The 24,682-nt window shown below is 41.0% G+C and overlaps 1 protein-coding gene across 19 annotated transcripts in view; it reads left to right on the top strand.

Annotated features, from left to right (window-relative positions):
• Positions 1 to 24,682, top strand: part of dnm1a (dynamin 1a) — a 39,899-nt gene that overhangs the window by 11,080 nt on the left and 4,137 nt on the right. For 6 of the 19 annotated variants that reach the window (XR_013305662.1, XR_013305661.1, XR_013305660.1 and 3 more), the window contains exons 10-23: positions 1,896 to 2,034; positions 5,055 to 5,141; positions 5,306 to 5,376; positions 5,453 to 5,504; positions 6,465 to 6,476; positions 7,432 to 7,461; positions 7,780 to 7,893; positions 21,628 to 21,737; positions 22,253 to 22,364; positions 22,619 to 22,633; positions 22,769 to 22,939; positions 23,258 to 23,499; positions 23,877 to 24,059; positions 24,384 to 24,420. Coding sequence is in view for 16 of the 19 variants with exons in the window: in XM_077623585.1 (XP_077479711.1) it covers positions 1,896 to 2,034; positions 5,055 to 5,141; positions 5,306 to 5,376; positions 5,453 to 5,504; positions 6,465 to 6,476; positions 7,432 to 7,461; positions 7,780 to 7,893; positions 21,628 to 21,737; positions 22,253 to 22,364; positions 22,619 to 22,633; positions 22,769 to 22,939; positions 23,258 to 23,499; positions 23,877 to 24,059; positions 24,384 to 24,393 (1,348 nt within the window). In the remaining 3 variants the exon portion in view is untranslated. Of the gene's footprint in view, positions 1 to 514; positions 654 to 1,895; positions 2,035 to 5,054; positions 5,142 to 5,305; positions 5,377 to 5,452; positions 5,505 to 6,464; positions 6,477 to 7,431; positions 7,462 to 7,779; positions 7,894 to 21,627; positions 21,738 to 22,252; positions 22,365 to 22,618; positions 22,634 to 22,768; positions 22,940 to 23,257; positions 23,500 to 23,876; positions 24,064 to 24,383; positions 24,421 to 24,682 lie in introns of those variants that run through there. The other 13 variants (XM_077623581.1, XM_077623574.1, XM_077623580.1 and 10 more) reach the window with 5 other exon arrangements.

Below are 24,682 nucleotides of genomic sequence, written 5' to 3'. Positions count from 1 at the left end.
AGTTCACGTTACCAAAAAATAAGTTTGCGGGTATGTGTTGATGTCATTTTAGTCCCATAACTGTACCTATAGCAGCCATAACTATCAGTACAATAGTGAGAAATACCCTAAATAAGACATTAATGAAGAAAGTTTAAGTTTTGCTTTTTAAAAATCCTGACTTATTACAACTTTTCAAGTGTATGACCAATATGCTATCAAGTGGGCATACCATGCTACCCGAATTGTTGTCACGGAGGTGACCTCTTCTAGCGGCACAACAGTGTGGGCGTGCTTGATAAGTGAAGGTGTGTATTTTTGTCTGGTTTGTGTCCCGTGTGTATGAAGTGTACTGTCCTTCAGCATCATGACCGTAAATCCCATTTTGTCTTCAGTACGTGAGAAGAGTGCCGCGAGTCGTCCTTTGTCTTTGTTGATCTTTCGTCCGGGTGAACTTTCTTCTCTTCACAATTAATCCTTTTCTCTCTCGTCCAACCTTTTGTTTCTCGTCTGCTCGGGCGGTTCTGACGAGCAGAACTGGCCTCTTCACCCCGGACATGGCCTTTGAGACCATTGTGAAAAGGCAGATTGGGAAGATTAAAGAGCCTTGCACCAAATGTGTGGATATGGTCATGTCTGAGCTAGTCAATACAGTTAGACAGTGTACCAAAAAGGTAAAACTAGTCAAGTAAATGGTGGCTCGCAATTTTTTTATCTTGTGTGTTTCTCAAATCCCTCGTCCGCAAAGACCCGCCACTCTCACTCACTCAATCACTCACTGTCCCTTTTCTCCCGTCGACTGGCGGCTCGCTCCGGCCTCCATTGTTTGTTTTTGGACAGGGTGGGGACCGGGGCGGGCCGTCGCACACCTGCCTTTTCTTCTGGGGTTACGTTTTACTGGGCAGGCTTTGTACTGGTGGAGATAGAAGAAAGTGTGGAGGCTGAGTTCCTGTGAATGCATTGGCTGCCAAGTTAAAAACTCAGTCATATCATTTTTAGAACCAACAACAACAAATGTGGCCGGCAATGTTTCTCTGTCATCATGGTTGGGGCCAACAAGAGGAACAAAATGTTATTAGTATGTTAAATTTAGATTTAGGTTCACTTTCTTATTTTACTATACATGAGTTAGTTCATCTAATTCGTTAATTTTTTTCACGTTTTCAAGGTTCTATACATCGGGCCCTAATAAGTATGTACGATGGAGTATTTTTATTCGTATAAAAATGGGCCATTAGAATAAAGTTGTTATGATATTATGAGAACAAAGTTGTAATATTATAAAACTAAATTTTGCATAGATACAGCACGGCTCATTCGTAATATTATATCTTTTCATTACTTTCCGTGCTTTGCGGAGAAGAATGTTGATTCTGATGAAATGTTTTTTTAAAGAGCCACATGATTGGATGACATCTTATTTAATGGCACTGAAAGAGTTAACTGGCAGCCATGTTGAATGACCTCAGCGTCCATATTTGTGTGCGAGAGCGCAGCCGTGCACCTGCAATATGAGGATCCCAAGTTTTTGGTTGTTTTTGTTTTTTTTAACACGCGTGACTAAATTCCAACCCGACTGTGACTTCAGCCTTCAAATTCCGAACCGAAGGCCTCCATCGGGATGCCGCGTGTTATTTTTGGGATGCGGCGCGTAGAAAAGGGAGGAGGTTCAGGAAGTGGCGCCTCGCACGGCTGCGGTCTCGCGTTTTCTACCGTCTCGTCCCGCAGAGAAAAAAAAAAAGTCTCACTCGCATTTTCTTCTGCGCTTTTTTTATCTTCCCACTCATCCCTCCTCGTCTTTTCCATCCGAAATGCGTTGCCCTTCTTCTTTTGCTTCTCCATTCCCTTTCCCGGCTTTTGGAAAACTTTTCTTTTCTTTGGATGTTGTCTCCCGTGCCGCCTCCCTATCCCTACAGGACGGGTCTGTTCACCCCTGACCTGGCCTTTGAGGCAATAGTGAAAAAGCGGATCCAAAAACTGAAGGAACCCACACTGAAGTGTATAGACATGGTTCTAAGCGAGCTCATCTTCACCATTCAAAAGTGTAGTCAAAAGGTAAAAATAAAAGAAAACCTTTTTGTTATCTCTTGGTAAAGTGTGCAGATAGGGGCAGACCGATGGCTGGGCTTTTATTTTGCTCCGATTAATTTCCTGATCTCATTGGCTGCCACTGACGGCGATAGTCGTGAAATTGGATTGGACGTCTTCTAGTTATAAACTCAATTCAGTTCACGGCAGAAGGATATTTGGACGCCTAGTCGTGAGAAACTGAATTCAATTCACAGATTGGACGTCACGTAATTGGACGTTTATCATCGTCTTTGGCAGTGAAAGAGTTGAACACAACAGGTTAGCATACAGGAAAAAGTCAAACTGCCCTTTTCAGGAACGAACACAATTTTAAAAAGGGAAATATAATGTAAAACTTTGAAATCTTGTTGACTAAAATATATTAATACTGCAAAATATTTAGATACAATGTGTTGCATTACAGTGCATTATGTTATGTTTTGTGGCGTTTTAGTACACTACTTTAGGCTTCATTATATTACATGAAAATACTTAAATAATTTTAAATTTTAAAGATCCTGGAACAAATTATGCTGATTCAATGTAGAATATGCCTCTACTTACTAAAAAATTCAAGTTACGAAACCACTTGTGGAACCAACAATTTCGCAAATAGAGGTAGCACTGTATTATATGAGTAAGTAATAATGAGCACACTTATTTTAAATGAATTAATAGTCTTTATTATATCATTAATTGACATTGACGGCAATGGATGTCTAATCCAATTGATGTGAGTGGCATACCAGCAAACCAATTGGATACTAGTGTCAAACTAGTGATCATTCAATGTTTAATGCACAGTTAAAAATAATTAATAGATTAATTTTGATGAATTTAATGAATTTAAAAGTGAAATTGACCACACTTGTAATTAAAATGAAATAAAATGAGACACTTTTTATTCATAAAATATTGAGTTAATGTGCAATTAAAATAATTCTCTGTGTCAAATAATGACTTAACTCTAACCTTTATTATTATTACTATTATTATTATTATTATTATATTAGATTACATGACATTATGATACACATGCCAGCCGTAATCGGTCTTCTCTTACTCACGACTTTACCCGTGTGACCATTTAATACACCCTTGTTTGACTTTGTTTTATTCGCAATTGTTGGCCTTCTTTTGATAGTTTAGCACCTTTATTTCAACTTAATCTGCATGTTAGGCTATTTTATTTCATATCTGACCCTCACCCTGCCAACAAATCGCGTTATCAGCCCCACCTTGTCTTTGTCAGTCTTTTTGAGTATCTTATTGTGGCGTGATTGATTGTGTAGCTCTACTCATTGACTAACTGATGCCCTTCCACTCTCATGCTTTTTTCCCCCATTTGTTTCTACCTCTTTTCATTTCTATCACTTCCATCCTGTGGTCCCGTCCTACCCAGAGCGCGACCCTCTTTGGATTTCTCCCCTCTCTCTGTTACGCTGTTATCTTGATTTTTCGCTAGCCAAGATTTACCATGTTTAAAGATAGACTACTGTATTATTATACGTACATGTGCTAGGGAAAATCCACAAAGGGGTCAGTTTGAAGTCGTCCTCTTCCCTTCCTGGCCTCAGTCGCCTCTTTGCTCCTTTTGCATTGCATGTTTTGCATCTCCGCATGCGGTCTTGCCTGCAATGAAGCATTTATCTGCACTTCAAGCCACACAAATCATATTGCCTCTATCTCCCTTGCAATGCATCTTCATGAACTGCAAGAACTGGAAATAAACTAAAACTATTTTAGCTCACTAAGTTATCCTCCCACCTATATATAAAAAAAAGGCACTCACTAAATTTTCCAAATGATATCAGGTCTTGCTTTTGTACCCATTTTGCGCCGATACCGATTTACAGCTGTGAGACATCGGTTCATGCTGATACTGCAGCAATACGATGTTTAAAAAAAACAAAATTTCTCTGCTATTGGGGGCGCTTGGCGTCCAATTCATCTGAAGTGGAAGCCATACACACACACACACACACACACACACACACACACACACACACACACACACACACACACACACACACACACACACAATTATTTACCATTTTGTAAGGACACACTGTGAGATTACCGTATTTTCCGCACTATAAGGCACAAGTTAACGACTTCAGTCAATTCGATGTACCTTACGTATGGATATATATGTGTGTGTATATATATATACATACATAGGTTAATCACAGATAAAATTCCCTTTTGCACAGCTCTATCTAGTTGATGTATAACATAACTCTTAACCACTACTACTATTACTACTACTACAGCTCCATCTATTGGATATGTAACGCCGTCCTCTTCTACTACTACTACTACTGCATCTTAAAATCCGGTGCGCCTTATAGTGAGGAAAATACGGTACCTGACAAGTAGGACAATTTGGCCCACGACAAATATGAAACATGTCTCAGGCTGTCGGAAATGGTTACCTGGGAGGAAGTGGATTCTTCCCGCGAAGACCCTGAATTAGGCCACAGCTAGTGAGTGTCTTTTTTCTCTCTTCATAAAATCTGGTGTGATGACGAAAGGAGGAATCCACAACTTGGGAGGTGCAAAATTGCACCGTCTCTCCTTGAAGATGCATTGTGACATGTAATTAAAAAGCGAAAAATAAACGGTCATATTTCCTCATTTGATTTAGGGTGTGCCAGTGTGTGTGTCGTTGTGTACTCTTGCGCATATGTGTGTGTGTGGCTTTTCATGAGCTCATGGAAAAAGCCCCTCAGTGTGCTGGGAAAGAGATGCTTCTCTGCCAGGAACATTGTTGTGTGGCAGTGTGTAAGACTTTGCACTATTGGCTTCTGTTATAACGATTTAATTTTTTTTTTCCAATTGAATGAACTCAAACAAAAAGTGCTCACCATTTGCCGTGACTTTCTCTGTCCAGGACACTTGTGTTTTCTTTGGTGCTTTTAGTGAAACTGTGTTGTGGTTCAGTGAGAGGCGTGTGTTTGTGGTTGGAACACGTGCGTGCGACCCACTCTGCCGTGTGCTTGCAGCTGGCCCAGTACCCGATGCTGAGGGAAGAGATGGAGAGAATCGTCACTCAGTACATCAGAGATCGGGAAAGTCGCACTAAAGGCCAGGTAACGTGACGACAACAACATGAGTTCCATTTTTTAAATGACTCTTCCTTTGGCTAAGATGCCCTCAATGAGTTTACCACAATTAGAGGTCCAATCCATTTGAAATGGGATTATACACGTCTATCCTCAGTAACACGGTGCTAAATGTTGTCCTCGTTGCTCAGGTGCTCCTCCTGATTGACATTGAGTTGTCCTACATGAACACCAACCATGAGGATTTTATCGGCTTTGCCAAGTGAGTCAATATTGGCATATTTAGCGATGAATTTAGATTCTTGTACATAGTTTGCTAATGCGTTTGGTCTATGCAGTGCTCAGCAGAGGATCAGTCAAATGAACAAGAAGAAGGCAGCTGGAAATCAGGTAATAATGCCCATATGGCTGTTTGCGTTGGTGCAAGATTATCTCCATCACGAGGTTTGAGGACGTTGTGAAAAAAAACTCTGGCGACCAGTCTTGGGTGTAGGCTGTCTTTTGCCAGATGTCAGCTGGGATAGGCTCCAGCAACCCCTGCCACCCTGACGATGAAGCGCAGTACGGAAGATGAATGAATGCATTTTTAAAGTGGCTTTTTCAGTTAAATTGGAAAAACAATTTTTATTTTTTTTTAAATTTAATTCAGCATACTCACTTCTAAAATGACCAGCTAAAATGACAAAATGAGGGTGCTATGTTTTCCTTGTTGTTTATAGGCCAGTGTGGCTTTGATCCAAAGTTACTTAAATGCATTACATATTTAACTCCTTAAATCTTTTGTAATTAATTAATTACAGTTAGTCATTTTAAGTCCCACCCCTAAACATGACACAACTTTTATCAGTCCCACAAATAAGGAGGATTTAAACCCCAACTCAACGTCAATATCATAACACTTGTATGTAAGCATGATAAGACATATTTTAACATGAACCTTACAGAAAAATGGTTCATTCATTCATTCGTTAATTTTCTGAACCGCTTATCCTCACAATGCTCGCGGGGAGTGCTGGAGCTTATCCGAACCAACTCTGGGCACCAGTCGGGCGACACCCAGAATCAGTGGCCAGCCAATCACAGAGGAAAATGGCTATATTCACAAATTTAAAAAAAAAAGTAAATAGAGTATAATTTAGCTCACGTGCACAAACATGCTGCTTTTCCTTGACTTGCGTCCTACTTACTTTTGACCTCCTAGCGCATCTTTTATGACGTCATCTTCGTGGATTCTCTATCTTTATAATCTCTCTCCTTTATTGAGCTCTCCAATTTTCTTCCGTCTTCTTTTGTGTTTCCTCCTTGTGTGTTGCCTCTCCACTTCTACCTGTGGCTTATGTGCGGATTCAGGATGAGATCATGGTGAGTAGCCACTCTGCACGTCCATCTCAAAATCAATCGACTGTACGTTGTGCTTCATTCCGCCATTGCGTGCGCAAAATAAGCTCCCCATCCCAGTAGTCGGGCTGGTGGCTGTGGTGGAAAACCTTCGGCTGCTTCCTTGTTCCCTTCGTATTCGTACAGTTTGTCTAATCAGCACTATTTATTCTTCCTCTGTCCAAGATGCACTCTCCCAGCAGTGTATTTATCGCTAGTAGACGTCCAATCCATTTGAAGAGGCAGCAAATGAACGTCGCTGCCATTCCTCCCACTTGAAATGGATTGGACGTCTAGTGCCACCAATGGCAGACACATAGAACTACCGCCCTCCCCTGTTCAAAACTCTGCTTCTTTCACCCCAGACAGTCGTCATAACAACTGCCCAGGTTAGGGTGTGGGAGGGGCAAAGGTTAGAGGTGTAGTAAACAATGCAGTGATCTGTGCTTCCTGTTTACACGTGGACGTAGTTGGCCCTCGAAGGCCCGAAATGCTTCGTTTCTCCATCTTTAGTTGATTTTCAAATAGGCTCCTCCCTTTTTCCCCATTTTGAATGTTTACTACACGGAAATCATTTGTCTTATGGACCCCTCAAATGTGAAAATAAACACTTCAAATTGTCTAGTGGTAGGAAATGTGCTTTTTTTAAAAGCCACAGTGGAACTAGTGTTGAGATTTTGGGGTTTGCGTTGATCGTTTTTTTGATCGTTTTTTCACGTAAAGAATGGAAATCCACTCCTGCATCTGATTGCATGGTGTGTAAAGAGCATTTGGATGAGTATACCCCTCCCGCAAACGCTTTCTATCCCAGCATTCCGCTACGACATGCGAGCTTTTCACCAACGATGCACACGGCTAAATCTAAATGTATACATGGTATCTTTTACGAAGAGCCCCCTTGGGCTCTGAGTTATAACATTCTCTCCTCGTTCGCACCCAGCCGGAGAGAGGAGTTAGCGATCGGTTCAAGGTAAATCAAGTCACACGTTACGTGCTGTGTGTTTTGAATAGAGGCAGCTACTATTGTTGTTCACCATATGTATAGTACATCTATAGATACCCTTGTGGGACGATTTGTTTGGTCCCAAAGAGTTGCATTAAAAGTTCTGCATTTCCAAAGATAATCATCCTCAGATTTATAATACAGAGAATCATTTTCTGAATGTTATTATCTCGATAAAGGCAGAATTTTGGATACAGCTTTTTTTGTGTTTATCGTCATGTCGGTGAGTGGATTACCAGTTCAATTTAGTAATCATGTTCCACGTCTTGTCTGTGCCTTGGCCAGGTGATCCGTAAGGGCTGGCTGACCATCAACAACATTGGCATCATGAAGGGCGGAGCCAAGGAATACTGGTTTGTCCTCACTGCAGAGTCGCTGTCCTGGTACAAGGATGATGAGGTGAGCTGTTGCATGCTTTCACACACCTGGAAGGAAAACATTCTGAACAAAATGACAAAAAATGGCAAAGCATGGCCATATTTCTGACCTCTTTGACCCTTCCTCTTCTCTAAATAGCAACTCCCCTGCAAATTCGAGTAAAATAGGCTAATTCGTCAGGAAATTCCATTTCTGTGACCTTTGACCCCATTACCCCAAATTTGAACACTTATTTCCTTTTATATTTTAAACATATTCTGGAGGGTATACAACAATCCTTTTACCCCAGTCTTGAGTTATCTTGAAAAAAAACATTTAGATGGGCAAACAAACTTCTGTGACCTTTGACCTTACTACTCCCCTCTTACATTTCACATTACAAACACATCCAGTATGCTTGATAATAATGCCTTTCTCAGAAACCTCTGTAACCTTAGACCAGGTGTCCAATCATCATTCTTGTGTGAATTCAAATGAGTTCATCACTACTTGTGTCCAATCTATCGGAACTGGGAGGGTGGTGCTGAATGAACACTTGTTAAAACAAAGAAACCTCTGTGACCTTAATCTTGGGACCCCAAAAATCCCATCCAATCGTGTGGCTTCCACTCATCCTTCTGCTGCGAATTCAAATGGGTTTCTCCCTAGTACACGTACAATCCATTTGGACAGAATTAAAATAGATTGGACGTCTAACTGTCATCAATGGCAGCTGTAGACATGACAACAAGACATTTGGTTTTGCGACAGCCATTTTCCTTCTTTTCTCGCAATTCATCATCCCAAACGATCCGATCTTGATATACTGCTTCCTTCGGCCTTGCACCACACGCCAGGTCTCCCTGCTCCCTCCATGTTTAAATAAACACGCAAGGATGGTAAAAAGCAACGTGTTCACTTCAACCTTACGCCCCACCACCCCTTCTTACATGTCACATGGTCCTAGTTACGCATACGTTAAACGGCTAACAAAAGGCAGAACCTCCCACCCGCGCGTCCTGCGCGATCCGTCTGCTCACGCCGCGCTTTGAAATGAAGTATGTTTATTAGAAGCAGGGGAGCCGGAGTTAGGACGGCTCTGGTATGCACATGTGGGTGCCAGCTTTCGACGTCTGACACGTTGGGGGGTCCCGACACATGCACGGTCACACAAACTCACGTATGAGTGGAATGGCTACGGCTACTTCCTGGAGACAGTCGGACTGTTTTGGCGAGTTACAAAAAGCATCATGGGACCTTTCTTTGACCAGTTCGCTAAGTAACAAAATGTTTTGGCTCGGGCAAAAGCCGCTGTACTTGACTTGAAGAAAAAAAAGCCACTGAGAGGAATTGGAATGAACTTTTGGAGCAAGACGTGGAAAAAATACAGCTTCTGGAAAAATGTAAGAGAAATGGTTCTCTTGGATGGTTCAGGTTCGGATGCAACTACTTTTAATGTCCCACTGTTCATTCACTTTACAGAATTCAATAGATTGGAGTTCACTGAGGTACAACTCGTGGTCCTTTTCTTTGTAAGATAAAAAAAAAGTGCAAACACACTTTTGGTATTTCTTTTAATACTCTGTATGTTTTGTTATATGTTGTAATATGACACCGTTGGCCAGAAAGCCAGGTTTACTAACTGGAAGTCATATAGCAGAAGGCAGGCTTTTTTATTTAGTTTCTTTGCTAAGGTGGCCAATGTTTTAGTTTTTTTTCTTCGCCCCCAAGAAACTCAATCGTTTTATCGGAAAATGGTTAATACGTGTTGTGTAGGAAATTGCTCTAACATGAACACTACTCATATAAACCTCTATTTTTTCTCCATCCGACCAAGAGGCGAGTTGAATGCGTTTAACTGATAGGGAAGTGGACCGGCCGTTGGGTGGTTTTGATTAAAATATTTTACTGAAGACTCCTTTGCCAACAATGACAACTAATTGGCTATAGCCAGCGTCGCCAAAAGTGCACCAATAAAAAACAAAATTCAAATTTCAGTACTTACAGGGGATAAATTATTAGGTTTTCAGTCACTATGATGAGAGAGAGGTGTAAATGTAAGATATTTATTGCTCAGTAGGTTCCCGAAATTCTGTTAATGGACCCCAAAATGTTTGCGTGTTCGGCGCTCTTGCTCTTTTTTTTCACTCTCACTTGCGTCTCGTTATGGCGATTCTGGCTTTGGGATGAAGTTAAAATCTTCTTGGAATAATGTTTGTTGGGGCTTTCTTCCTCCTCTTAAATGTTTTATTCCGATCGTCACACGATAAAGTCAACGAGTCTTGACTACTCAATTTCTTACAGTCATTTGCACTTTGCTGCAATTCTTACCTCTGAAAAGTTATCGGTTTCAACTATGCAGCGGCAAACCCTCACATAAATTACTTTTATTGCACAATTTCAATGGTTATGCGTCCATATGAGTTTTGATGATTTACTTTCGAATACTCCAGACAAGGTTCTATCGTTTATGTAGTGCGTGAAAACTTTAAGAGTACACATTTATTTTAACCCAACCCACAGGAGGCGCACACATTCGGGATGACCCCAAACTATATTTTCCGCCTGCGGTTGCTTACCCCAGCTTTATACAGTCGACCATGGCAACTCACACTAACTGAAACACACTTGGATTGGATGTTGTTAGAAACTGCGTGCGTGGGGTGATTAAGAACCTTCTGGTCCATATTACCACAGGACATGCCAATTGTTTGAATCAGAAAGAGATGTAAAAAGTACAGAATAGATAATAAAATGCGCATAAAACAACCACGTGTGTTTTATGGACTTCCAGCACGCGTTATTCATTTGTCTGACACGAGAGGATTTTTATTCTTAGCGTGGTTAACTCATTGGTTGCCATTAACGGCAATAGACGTCCAATCCATTTTAACTGGGAGGGGCTAGAAGCGATCGAGCGATGCTCTTTAATATCAATTTCCTGCTTTTACTAAATAACATGACACATATTTGGTGACTTGGGCTGGCAGTGAATGAGTTAAACTTTTTTGTGTGCATGTGTTTGTGTGAGGGTTGGTGTGTACTTGTGTTTAAATGGAAACAGGCCTGCTGGTTTGCGGTTTAGTTGCCCCGGTGAGGCGGGACATCGTGTTTGCATTGTTTTTGTGTCTTTGAGAGGGAGCTCAAAGTTGTCACGTTGAGGCCACACCCCTTAATGAGGCAAGGGTGTTGTCGTTGATCTCTTTTGGGGGCATTTCTATTCAAAGAGTAGTAAAAATAAAATTGTAGACAAGGCAATGATAGAGCGGGCGCTGGTGTGCTCATTTTTGTCTGCTCTCCTCGCATAATGTGGTCATTTGAGGTGGAGACATAATCGGTCGCTTTGGGTTTGTTGATTTGTATTCTGCATGGGTGAGTCTTTCCTTGCCGTGTACTGTTTTATTTTTACTCTGTTGGAACCAGTTTGGGACTTTTAACTCATTGGTACCCATGGACGGCACTCGGCGTCCAATCATTTGTAGTGGGAGGGATTGCAGAGAATGAATGAACGTTCATACAAAATACAATTATTTTTTAACTCATTTAAAGAAATGATAGCAAATGATTTGGCTTATGACATATTTAAAAAAACTTTAAAACCTGAAACATTAGTTTGACATGTTGAACATGTAAATAAAAGTCAAATAGAATAACTTAAAATCCGACCATACTATTATTTTTAAATTTTATAATAGTCATGTTTCATATAATTGAATCATCTCAAAAGGTCAAGTAAAAATTACTGCTGCTGTTTAATTTACATTACTTTATTCCATTTTTTATTTAAGATTGTTTTCTTTTATGAAGAAGTCAATCCAATTCAGTCTCATGAAATAATAACAATTAAAAACCATTATCAATACAACAAAAAACCCAAATAACAGTTTAGAAAGGGAAGGGTCTTTATTTCAAGACTTTTTCTCAAACATATTGTAGAAATCAAACATGCTTTTTAATTTACTGACATTGGTACATTAGTAGCTGAGATAAAAAGCGTGCCATGTCTGGTTTTGTTTGATTCCTAAATTTACTTTAAACAAATATAGATGAAACATTGGAAGAATACATCAATGCATAAAAATAGAATCAATTAAATAACCACTAAATGTAGAGAATGAATTTGACAGATATATCTTAAAAATTAGAAAATCCTAACATTAAAAAAAAAAAAAAAAAATTCATTTTTTTCGGATTTTTTTTTGTAAAATCTTCTTTCTTATGTTTTTTGTAAACAACATCTAAATATACATTTTCTGTCTAATTCTTTTTCAATTTTTCAAATTAATTTTCTATATTTTCTTCTACTTATTTGTGTTTAGTAAAGTCACAAAAATACATATATGTCGGAAGAATCAAGAACTAAAAAAACTGGTACTAATAAAACATACTAAATAAAGAAAATTAAATAAAAAATACAACTAAAAATTAGGAAAAAACTAACTTTTTTTTTTTACAAAGATCAAATATAATCAATAACGGTAAATGAGCTTGACATTCATTGAATATATCTAAATGTAATGAATTTCTTACATTTATTTGAATTTTTTTCATTTTATTTTATTCAGGGTGTCCCAATTCAAAACCAAGTCGTAATTCTTCCAATGTAATACTTATACTATTCCTCTATTTCTGTACTTATGTATTCTCCCAATGCTTTTTGCTGTATATTTGCTCAATGCAAAATCCCGCCATCAAGCATTTGGCGTTACGATCCGAACTGCTCAAAATGCTTCTTCATTTTCCAAGTCCGGCTCAGGTGTGGTCCTGAAGAGACGATTCCCCAGGCCAGCCTAACCAATGTGCAGACTACTGTACAACCACTACTTCCTGAACAGGTAGTCTGAACACTGGGCGGGCGGGCCGGGCTTGAAGGGTCCTTAATTTTTTTTTTAAACAAATAAGTGTGCAAGAAGAAAGTCTTTCCTGGAAAAGAAATGGGCGCTCACCAGCAGGTGAGACGGAGGCGATCGCGGCATCTGCGGAGAGGAAACAATTTCTGTCACGCTGGCTAAAAAAACTCAAAACAATCAGCGGAAATGCTTTTTGTGAATTTGTTTACCTTTGGTTGGATCCTTAACTCTTTCGATGCCATTTAGGATGGTAGAAGTCCAATCCGGTGAGTTTCACGCGATTGGCCGCCCGACCCATTTTACTGGAGGGATGGCAGCGAATGAACGAATGTCCATCCCTCCAGGTTTAAATGGATTGGACGTCTAACGATGTCAGGGAGTTAAAATAGTAAAAAAAATGAAATGAAAGGAGAAAATGAAGAAAACGCAGTCCATTGCGTCCACCTTGCTGGAGGCTTGACGTGGCAAAGGACTAACCACCAACAAGTTTCCCCTCCTGGAGACAGAAGGAGGAAAATGGGCGAGCAAGAGAGGGAGAGAAGATAGGGAGAGAGAAAGAGGAGGAGCTCCCCTTCTTTTCCCCCATTCTGTCGCTTTCTACTTCCTCTGATTTGTCTCAATCGCCGTCCCTCCCCCTGCCTTGGTCCATCCCCCCCCCCCCCCCCCTCCCGGCCCTCGCAGGCTTCCAGGGAGAAAGTGGAAGTTCAAAGGTGAACAGGAAACGAGAGCCATTCGATCTTTGGGCAAATTTTTAAAGTGTTGCACCGATACTGCTGTGTACCCAGTTTTTTGCAAAACATTCATTAATAGTACTAAATTACTGCATACTCACTCAAAGGCAAAATAATTTGCTCAGAAAGTGCTTCACCATACCAAGTATGGTTGCAATAAATGAATAAATTGCTGAAAAAAATGTAGATCTGAGATGCTCCCAAAGGACAAAATGTTGTTTTCTTATGTTTATCCAATTTGGTGTCAACAGTCAGTGCGATAGTACTACCACATTACTAATTTAGCTTAGCTCCTCTATGTGCGGGTGATCGATGATGATTTGCATGCTGGAGGGATGGAGGGAGGAGGTGTAGATGAGAGCAGAGGCCCGGGCAGGAATGTCTGCGTTTTGTTGGCGAGCGGGAGGAGGAGGAGGCCATGTAACAACTCCAGATGTGCAGCCCTGTGGTCTCCATCGCGCTCTCGTTCCCTCTGTTTTTGCTTCTAAAACTGATTTCCTCTCGCTGTCAGGGCTGAATAAAGAAGCCTTTATGTAGACCCTCGCTACACACATGTGCGCCGAGAAGGGGGTGCAAGGGGAGCTTGGGGGAAGACGGGGGTCACGTATAAATCAGAACCAGAACAAATGCATGTGCACATACAGTACCGTGCAATTCTTTGAGTTGTTGTTTTGGAATGGATAATGATCGCATACAGTTAGTTGGCGTGCCTTTGTACGGCAGTGCAATGGCTTTAATTTCATACGAGGAAATTTGGTAGGAATGCCGAGCCTAAGTAGCTCCATGAGAAAGTGGGAAAGGTCTGTCAAATTTGAATCTAAATTGTTCTTAACGTAGTGGCTGCCACTGATAACACTAGGTTAAAAAAACACTTCAATTCGTGATAAACTTAGAAATAATAATGATTGCGTACAGTTATAAAGGGACTTTCTACGTTTCCTGTTTTTGCTTCGGTACGTCGAAAGCCGCTCTATTGGTTTGGTAACGGAATTACAGCGAGCTAGCATTGTAGTAAGGTCGATGCATTTGACGTTTAAACAACCGTGTGAAAATCGGTTTGGCAAAAATCGGGAGATTATGATGGATGTAGTTGCGTAGTTTATGTGGCATATAATATTTATTGCGTATGTTTCAAAATCCACATTATACCTGTCTATAGTCATTATCGCCATAGAGCTGTTCCTGGAGAGCATATTTTGGCCAGCAGGTGAAAACCAATTTCCGATAACTTGCTAAACTGACTGGATTCTGTACGCCATGCTGGTAACACTAATTGGCCTTAAGATGTCCCCATCTTCACTCAGTAGCTCCCCCTGGCCAACCGTATGTGAATAATACATGCAATACAATAGAAAACAGCATAGCATATAAATACAATTCGTTTCAATTCATTATACTTCATTATTATATATATATTCATCATTAAATATATTACACTATTTTAATATACCACAGTTTTAAAATTTAACAATAGTAGAGAATTAAATATCGTTACATTTGAGGAAAAATATGTTTGCCACTCTGCTCCTTCTGTTTACACTGAATAGTTTTAGGTTGCAGCAGTACTTGATGGATTTAACATTTGTGGCTGCTCAGTTGAAAAATGTGTGTGTTTTGGGGAATTTGCCATATATGTAGTACAATTTTTCACCAAATAATTAAAACGATATTATATCGTGACCCAAAACATGATTTTGTTTTCCATATCACACAGCAGAAACACAATACAATGGAAAATGAACTACTATGTCACTTTATATTGGAATATACCAGTGGACTTCTGTCTTTGGATTTAATTTGTCCAAATAATCAAATTATTAAAATAAAATACTCAGAATGAACACACTGGCTGGCACTGACGACCATAGACGTCCAATCCATTTGAACTGGTAGTGCTGTCAGCGAATGACAGACCTCCAAGTCCAAAAGGATCGGACTTCTAATTATGAGAAACTACTGGCAGACCAGAATGATCAATGTTTCCAGGTGTGAGCGTCCACGTATGGTGAGCGCGCATGTGCGGGTGCACAAAAGTGTCGGCTGAGTTGGTGTGTTTGTTTTAACTTTCTGAGCTGGGACCTGAGCTTCAAATCAAAGCAGGCGCACTCCCGGGAGACGCCAGTCAGCAGTAAAGCCAGGGAAGGAGGGATGTGGAATGAGAGAGAGAGGAAAAGAAAAGGCCGACAAATGGTCGCACGGAATGTACGGGGGGAAAAATGGAGGTTGAAGTGATTTGGAGCTCAGAGCGTGGACCAAAATAAAACCAGTCCTTGGACAAACCAGATAGAATGTTACTCCAATGTGTCATCGCGTCTGCAAGTGGTGATTAGTGGGTGCTCGCTTAGTCTTGGAGTTCAGTTTTACATTTATTTTTATATACAGTTGCAGGTCTCAAGTTAGCAACATTGGCCGGTACTGCATTAGATTTCAGAAACTTCTTGTTGCTAGGCAGACTCACCAGACTGATTTTTAACTGCTTCATATGCCAATGTGCCAATGGTGCCTGTTAGACATTAACGGCCTGTTAAAAGAAAATTGCTACGTTTGAATTAGTTAAACAACAAATTGAGCTCCGACTGGCAAATTATGACACAATTAAAGACAGTAATTGATTCATAGAATTTAAAGGAGTTCCCTATTAAGGGTTAACGTTTGGGTGGAAAGTTTTATGCGGCTGATGAGTCACATAACTATTCAATATTTTTCCTTGTGTAAGTTATGAAACCAATCCAGAGCATTTTTAGTGGTACGAAAGCTTCAACAAAACAAAAGGCTGGCAGACTTGAATGCAAAGAGAGCCAAATAGAAAGGAACGGAAACCACGGAATTCTATTCTACTCTCAATTATGTCCGTTATGGTGAGACTAAATTTGCGTTAGTTCCTGTAAACACTCTTTCTGAATTTCGTACTATTGCGAACGCCGCATGGTGGCTGACTATGCTAGGATAAGTACTTTGGGGAACGTTCGTTCATTCGCTGTCATCCCTCCCACTTCAAATGGATTGGACGTTTAGAGCCGTCAATGGTAAACAATGATTTAAGACACAATTGTCAAAGTGGCGGCCCATGTGTGTTCCATGCTAAAATTCAAATGTAAACAATATATATAAAGAGATCTTTTTTCTAAGCCTTTTTTACATTAATCCAAAAATCTGTTTTTAAAGGAGTCTGACCAAGCCATGATAGCAATGACTTTACAGTCAAATGAGTGAGCAGTAATTCAATATTAAAAGAGAATAAAGTATACTTTTCAAAACAATGGTATTGGAATTGTGGAACAAAAAAAAGTATCATTGCAATACTATTCATAAGTAAAGGGCACATCCGTCTCCCATATGTGTCAATTTTAAACTGACGCCACCCCCCCTTTCACAAATAAAAGTAGCCCCAAGGTTGCTGCGCTGACCTTCTGCACAATTAAACGTAGCACACATTATTAAGTGAACTGCCAAACAGGAAGTCGTTACCTTGCTGCCGACCTGAATCCACTGAATGATTGTGGAATAACAATGCCACATTCATTCACACCATTTGTGTTATTTGTTTATTTTCTTAATATTTTGTGGCATATCGTGTCACACGAGGACATTATTTGGCTTCCCACATGGATTGCGTCACCCGGGTGTCATCATGGCTTGGTCAGACACCACTCAACTCATTGCCTGCCATTGCCATGTTGATAGGGGCAATATTTCCATCAAAGTTAATGCATTAACATAAATGAAGTCATAACTCAGTGGGAGGTGTGGCAGCAAATGAACAAACTTTCATTCGCTGCCACCCTCCCACCTCAAGTGGATTGGACGTGTAGTGAAGTGATGAACTACGGGTGAGTGTTATTTTTTAGTACTCCCCGATAGGGATGACATTTTAATGTAAAGTAAAGGTGTAATTGCAACACCATAGTTTAATATAACCATTCTGGAAAATGGAAAATAAGGTTTACTCTGCATATAAAAAAACATACGGAAATGTGTTTGGTGTGTTTTGCATCACCCAGGATGCAAATAAATTTACAAAAAAAAAAACTCAAACTCAAAACTTATGTAAACCAACTGTTGGTTTCTGATAGTTCCCATTAAGAAGGACAACAATGGCTTTCACAGCCGACGCATTCTATAAAGATTCTAAAAGCGTTGTTATCAGATGTGCTAAAAAGCCTCCCGCACACGAAGATAGCGGCAGCATATTTTTAACACGGCGCCCCCGGGGAAAACCCCACGAACCGATATCACTTGGCTTCGACGATTAAAAACTGCAGCTTGTGGCTTTACTCAAAATAAAGTCTGAAACGACGACCGTGCGCCTTGTAAGCAAGAGCGGAGTTTCAGTTTCCTCGCAGATCATTTTGGACTAAAAGAAAAAGGCTTTCTCTTTTATCCGCCTGTCAAAAATGCCAACTTGGCCCATGCGGCTTGTACCTTTTGTGTCGCCGGACCACAGGACTTGATATCGCAATGTCGGAGGAGCGGCAGGCGGGAGGGAGGGAGGACTTTGTGAAGAGGAGGCTTGTGAAAATTGCCTCTGGCCGCCACCCAGGTCCCAGTCTTTGTGCTAATGATGGGTTGGAAGCTGCGTTATTGCTCCCAGATGCCGGGCGGCTTCTCCGTCACCTCTTTGATGCCCGACTCCAGTCACTAGGATTTCTATCACACTCTCATGTTGCCCAAGATGTCACGATCAAACTTCTAGAAGGCCGCTGCCCTGCTGAATTGTAAAAATATGTTTTAAACCAGAGTTGTCCAAACGACGGCCTGCGCGCAGTTTTTATTGGGCCTCAGTAAAGGATGAACATATCATTGAATACGGTCCGCAAAAGGTCTAAGGTCACATTCTGCTGAAAAACCTTTGGATGTTTGCATGTGAATTTCAGTTTGAATAGTTTTTGGGGCAATTTTTTATGGTGGTGAACTTCCTCTTGCATTTTAAAATGAGCCCACTAGTATTACTCACTAACCAAACAAAGGCATGGAAAGTACTTGACACTGGCGCAACAGCACAAAACACTGCAGGGCATGTTTTTTTCTCTCCTTTTTTATGTGTGACGGACCGCCTGAGTGTGACTACAATGAGCGTCACAGTGGTAGTCACTGATGCTGTCTTTCAAATGAGCCTCACTAACAAATGTTAGTGTCATTCTACTTGCCTGTGGCTATATTACTGTATCATTGGGGTCTGAACAGAAGGTCAAAATGTAACTCAACGTTTTACCAGATTTTTGCTTGCATCTTAACATTTTATAAATTAAAAAAAAACGATTGCCAAGACTTGGGGAGTTAACTCACTCGTCTTGTGCCATCAATGGCAATGAGTCTATTGTTGTGAATGGAAGCCAACGTTGCATTAATTCATTGTGAGTTAATAGATTAATTTATTGATTCATTCATCTTCTATACCACCCATCCTCAAAAGGGTTGTGGGGTTGCTGGAGCATAACCCAACTGTCTTCAGGCGAAAGACAGACTACACCCTAGACTGGTCGCCAGTCAGCTGTAGGGCACACTGAGACGGGCAACCAATCACACTGGGAATCAAACCCAGACTGCCCACACAAAAGTCAGGTGGATGAACCACTGTACCATCGGGTGTTAGATTAAATTAATTAATTGCAATATTTGTTCGCTACTAACCCTCCCCAGTTCAAATCGACTGGACATCATGAGTGACAAACTCATTTCAAATTCACAACAGAGGGATGATTGGACGCCACACGATTAGACAGGGTATTTAGCAACGTCTAGCGGAACCCAATGGCTACTCTGGAGACAGGAAACATTAAAGGTGGCTGAGATGATTACCAGACGCGTCCACCCCCTGAGTCCCATCGGTATCGTCTTTCGCCTGCTACTCGCCGTCCTCCCACCTTTGTAGCTCAGGTATCTCCACCAAGGTTGGAATCTGACGACCAAAAATCATCTCCACAGCTCGTATTCATAGGATGACACAACGTGGCTACGAGACCAAGCTCCATTACCACATCAATTGGAGGCTAGTGGGCCTCCAGATGGTTGCCTAAGAAGGAAGCGTAGCTTGCAAAAAACAACAACTGATTTGCGATGCTCTGTGTTCTCAACGCCCTCAAATATGACTCCCTCATTGGCCTTAATTGCTTGAAGGTGGGATTTCACCATGTCAAATGAGTCAGAAGAAAGGTACTCATGCTTTTTGTCAAACAAATACTGCCACAGCCGAAAATTCTTATGGAACTGAACTACTGAGGTCTTCTTATATGTCAAAGTCTGCACTTTCTGGCTTAACTTCATAGATGTGCACATATGGTCAAACACTCAATTCAAGGCTTTTCAAACAATTTGTTTTGGAGAAGTTCCACAAGTCGACACAAACCTTCACGTATCTCTTACTCGACCTCAATTCATAGACCAGGTGTGTCCAAACTACAGCTCGCGGGCCAGTTTCTATTGGCCCTTAGCAAAGGGTGAAAATGTCATTGAATATGGCCCGCACAAGAAGCTTCAATGCAGCCTACATTGCACATGTCAGTTTTAACACTAGACTATATATATATTGGAATATCCTTATACCTTTGGATTATTTTTTTGCCCACACTCCTTAATTCTTTCACTTGCATTGACAGTTATAGGCATCAAATTGCCACATTACTGCATATATAAAATTTACCTCATAGCTTCCTTTTAGGGCTTTTTGTTCTTGTTTGACTTCTTGCATGCAAAGAGACTCGGTTCACCTCCCGTTGCACCGCTGCCATCTGTGTTTAATGGCCACTAGAGAGGAAAATATATGAATCACTCCCAAAGAGACGGGGAAACCAGAGAATCAAAACGGAGTGAGAAATTCCCAAGTTTACCGGTGATTTAAATTTGCATTTTGTAGCCTGAGGCCACTTTTACTTTTTTGGATTGTGGGAATGCTTTGCTACAACGCAGAATTAGTTCCGCACAAGAGAAAAAAAAGAGAATTAAGTCATAAAATCAAGAAGAATTTTATGCAAAAAAAGTACATTTATATTACTATAGATTAAAGTTGTAGGTTAAGACCATTTGGCTGCACACATTTCCTTGAAGACGAATAATGTTTGGGCAGGGCATACTGCGGTTAGCTGTCCAGATGGCTTTAAGCTTAGTTACAGACTACCAATGTGTGTGTTTATAGAAACTTGTTCAACCCAAACTTATTTTTAGATAGACGCTCTGTTCATTTTAAGATACGGAATGTGAATAAGTGCATATGTGGTAAAAGAGGAAAGGAGGACTTTTACCTTCCCTGATGGGACGCATATACGCACATTGAGAAGGACGCATCCTTTCGCATGTACAGTATGTGTTTCTCATTTGTCGGCCGCGCCGGTTCGACTCCCCTCCACCATAATCAAAACCGCAAACCTGAGTGCACAACTTTCCCTTCAGTCTTGCCCCCCTCCTCACTTGATGTGCTGTTAAATTTAAAATGTAAACTTTAGGATCCTTCCCTCGAAAATGTTCATGCACCTATAATTTTATTATTACCATGAATTCCATAAGTGCTTTTGACGTCCCATCTCGCAAGAGTTTATCAGGAGCAGACTTCCAAACTGTTTGAAGTGAGAGGTGTGAATGAACGTTCAGCCATTGTCACCCTCCCATAAACTCCTGAAAAGACTTGCGAGATTGGACGTGGAAAAACGGCAGCTCTAGACAGTTGGTTTATGATTTTAATCACCTCTTCTATTTCATATTACGAAACACATTCTGCAGTTTTGATAATAGTGCTTTTATTTGTTCTTGAGTTATCCTGAATAAAAACAGAGACCCTTCACGGTCAATTCATTATGTGCAAAATTGTCAGCCGGTAAGTTCACTAAAATTAGTTTAAACAAACAGTAATTGAGTGATTAGCACGTCCGTCTCACAGTCCTTATTTCCAGGGTTCAATCCTTGGTGAGTTTCAACTTTGTGTTTTTCTCATGCCTGTGTGGGTTTTCTCCGGGTACTCCGGTTTCCTCCCACATGGGAGCCTGGTTGAACAGTTCAAGTTGACCCTATGCGTGATTGGTTGTTCATCTCTTTGTGCCCTGCAATTGGCTGGCAACCAATACAAGTGGCTCATAAAATAAATGACGGAATGAATAAAAGTATGTGTATGAGCCATGGTCCCTTGGTTTATATTTCATTTGGATGTGATTTCACTCTATGCTCCTCCAGGCCAACGTTTTGTCTCTGTCTTTCTTCTCATGTAGGAGAAGGAGAAGAAGTACATGCTGCAGGTGGACAACTTGCGGCTGCGAGATGTTGAGAAAGGCTTCATGTCCAGCAAGCACATTTTTGCCCTCTTCAACACCGAGCAAAGGTTTTATTACATTTTATTTTTTAAATAGTGTGATTGAAAAGTAACTCTCTATTTTAAAATACTTCACGTGTTCATGTTTGAATTGTTTCCTAATTTTTGGCAGTGATCATTCACTGCCAGTACTCCCAGTTCAAAAGGTTTGAACATCTATCACTGTCAATGGGAGACAATGAGTTAATACGAAGTAAATTACTACTGTAAGATTGTGTTATTAATTTATTCTGTTAATGAATTCAAAGGCTGTGATTTAAATGTACTATATATTAATCTGTATTAACTCACAATGAACAGCTAATATAGTCATTAGCTATGTTCAATCATATTTGCGTTTACTCGCCCAGTCATAAAAGAAACCAATCCAGCGGTTCAACGCATTGGAAAAAAAATCCACTTTCCTAACAAAGTTTGAGAAAACCCATAAGATTCTGGTTGTAATTAAACATGTCTGCTGTGTTCACATTGCATATCTTTGCAGTTAGAGTAGATTGATGTTGTTTACAATGTGTAAAATGCAGAAATGTGTACAAAGACTACCGTCAACTAGAGTTGGCCTGTGAGAGTCAGGAAGACATTGACGCATGGAAGGCCTCTTTCCTGCGAGCCGGAGTGTACCCCGAACGCGTCACGGTAATGCGCCAACCCACCAATTTGCGTGTTAATGAACTTGGTGCCATTGACAACAGTCTTTCAAATGGATTGGATGTCTACTCGTGATAATCTAATTTCATTTCATAGCAGGAGGATGATTGGACACCACGAGATTGAAAGTCTGTTATCGTCAATGGCACTGAAAGAGTCCATATTGTGACGTTACTGTGTATTTGTTTAAATGATATGTACTTTTTAACGCCTGTTTTCTTCATTTCCGTTACACCTTGAAGGACAAGGAAGGAAAGGTACGGCCTTCTGCTCAACACTTTAATTCTTCATCATCTTTGTTTCTTTTCACTATGACATTGTATGGTATATTACTTAGCATAGCAGCTGTCAAATCAAAATCAAAAAGGACGTTGGTCATATGGTCTGTTCAGGGCGATGGGGCCGAGGACAACGGTTCTGACAGTTTCATGAACAGCATGGACCCCCAGCTGGAGCGTCAGGTGGAGACCATCCGCAACCTGGTGGACTCCTACATGGCCATCGTTAACAAAACGGTCCGAGATCTGATGCCCAAGACCATCATGCATCTCATGATTAATAACGTGAGTTCTCATTGTTTTCGATAATTTTTAGCCTCGTTCATTTTCCCATCCCATTCCAAAAAGATTGGACGACTAGTGCCGTCATTGGCACCTAAAGATGAGCATTCACAGCCAGTCCTCCTGGTTTCAACGATATGGTTCAAAAAATTGTAAAATCATGCAGTTCCAACGATCCTCCCACCCTTGCTCATTTACAAAAATGTTTACGCTGGGGCTCACATGACCCAAAATGTGATGTTTGTGATGGTGTTTTAAGTTGGTTTGTTTGTTCATAATCAAGGGTTAAGCGCTCCTCAACTGTTCCATTGCTCCATTCAGTGCAAAGAGTTCATAAACGCTGAGCTACTGGCCCAGTTGTACTCGTGCGCCGATCAAAACACGCTGATGGAAGAGTCACAAGAACAAGCGCAGCACCGCGACGAAATGCTGCGGATGTACCACGCTCTACGAGAGGCGCTCAGCATTATCGGTGACATTAGCACCACTACTGTCACCACCGCTATGCCGCCGCCTGTGGACGACTCGTGGCTGCAGGTCCAGCGGGGCACTCCTGGAGGAAGGTGAGGAGGTCGTGTATGTAAATTTTGTCCGCCATGCGAATTGGCAAAGTTTTGTCCCTCCATAGCACCCTTAGATATGTCTAGGTGTGCTCTGATGGGGACAAGCGTCGTCACTAGTTGGCTATTCTCTGTTGACGCCGTCTGATAAATACACCATGGAACGTGTATTTAGAAATACTAGCTATAAATTGCTCAGCTGAGTACAAACTCCATGCAGAAATTTCACCGCATATGTAAGAATATTTTAGGGCTGGGCAATAGCAACTCATTTTAATCGTGGTTAATCGTGCGGGATTAATTACATTGTGTTTAATAGCAAATTCAAGTACAAACTGCCACTGCTAAACAGTCTTTTTTGGTACTATCATTCCTTGCAGGTCCCCCGCCACCAGTCCGACTCCAAATCGCAGGGCTCCCCCAGCTCGCCCGGTTTCTCGTGGGCCTCCCCCTGCCGGGGGACCCTCAGTACCATCCCGTCCTGGAGCTTCTCCAGACCCTTACAGCGGGCCGCCACCCACCGTGCCCTCCCGGCCCAACCGCGCACCCCCAAGCGTTCCCAGGTGAGATGAAAACGATCATATTTTTGCGATCTTCTCAAGAATGTATTTGGATCTCGTGCAAAAAAACAACAACAGATTCACCACCTTTAACTTTTTTTATATCATTTAAGATTGCTATAATTTGTCAACGATAACTCAGTTGAGTTTATCATGAATAGACGTACTATCCATTCGACCTAGATCTATTGCCGATAGTCAACAAGCTAACTATTATATAGAGCTATCGTCGTGCAATTTTATACGACTTCCAAATACGTTCTCGTGAGAACACCCGTCATTGGTAATAATGTTTAAGAAAAACTGGTGTGGATTTTTGTTGCTAAGGGGGATGTGAAGACACCGAGATATGGGCATACAGAAGGTAAATAACAACAGAAAGTGTAGTTTTGCGTATGATGTAGAGCACAAAGATTATTAGGAGATCATGTCCATTGTCTTTAAACTGTCCTCCCGCTTGCTAGCGTGTTCTCGTGTTAACTCACTCGCTGCCGTTGACGGCAATAGACGTCCAATTCGTTTGAAGGAGGAGGGGCCGGCAGTGAACGATCACTGAGGGACCACCAGTCTTTTGCCGTCAAGGGTAGCAATTAAGTGGAGAGCTCTGTGTTCAAAGCATGACTACA

Source organism: Stigmatopora argus, chromosome 16 (assembly GCF_051989625.1).
Source record: "Stigmatopora argus isolate UIUO_Sarg chromosome 16, RoL_Sarg_1.0, whole genome shotgun sequence".
Classification (NCBI taxonomy): Eukaryota; Metazoa; Chordata; class Actinopteri; order Syngnathiformes; family Syngnathidae; genus Stigmatopora; species Stigmatopora argus.
The sequence above is the reverse complement of the archived record's forward strand: the minus strand, read 5'-3'. Positions and strand labels throughout refer to the sequence as shown.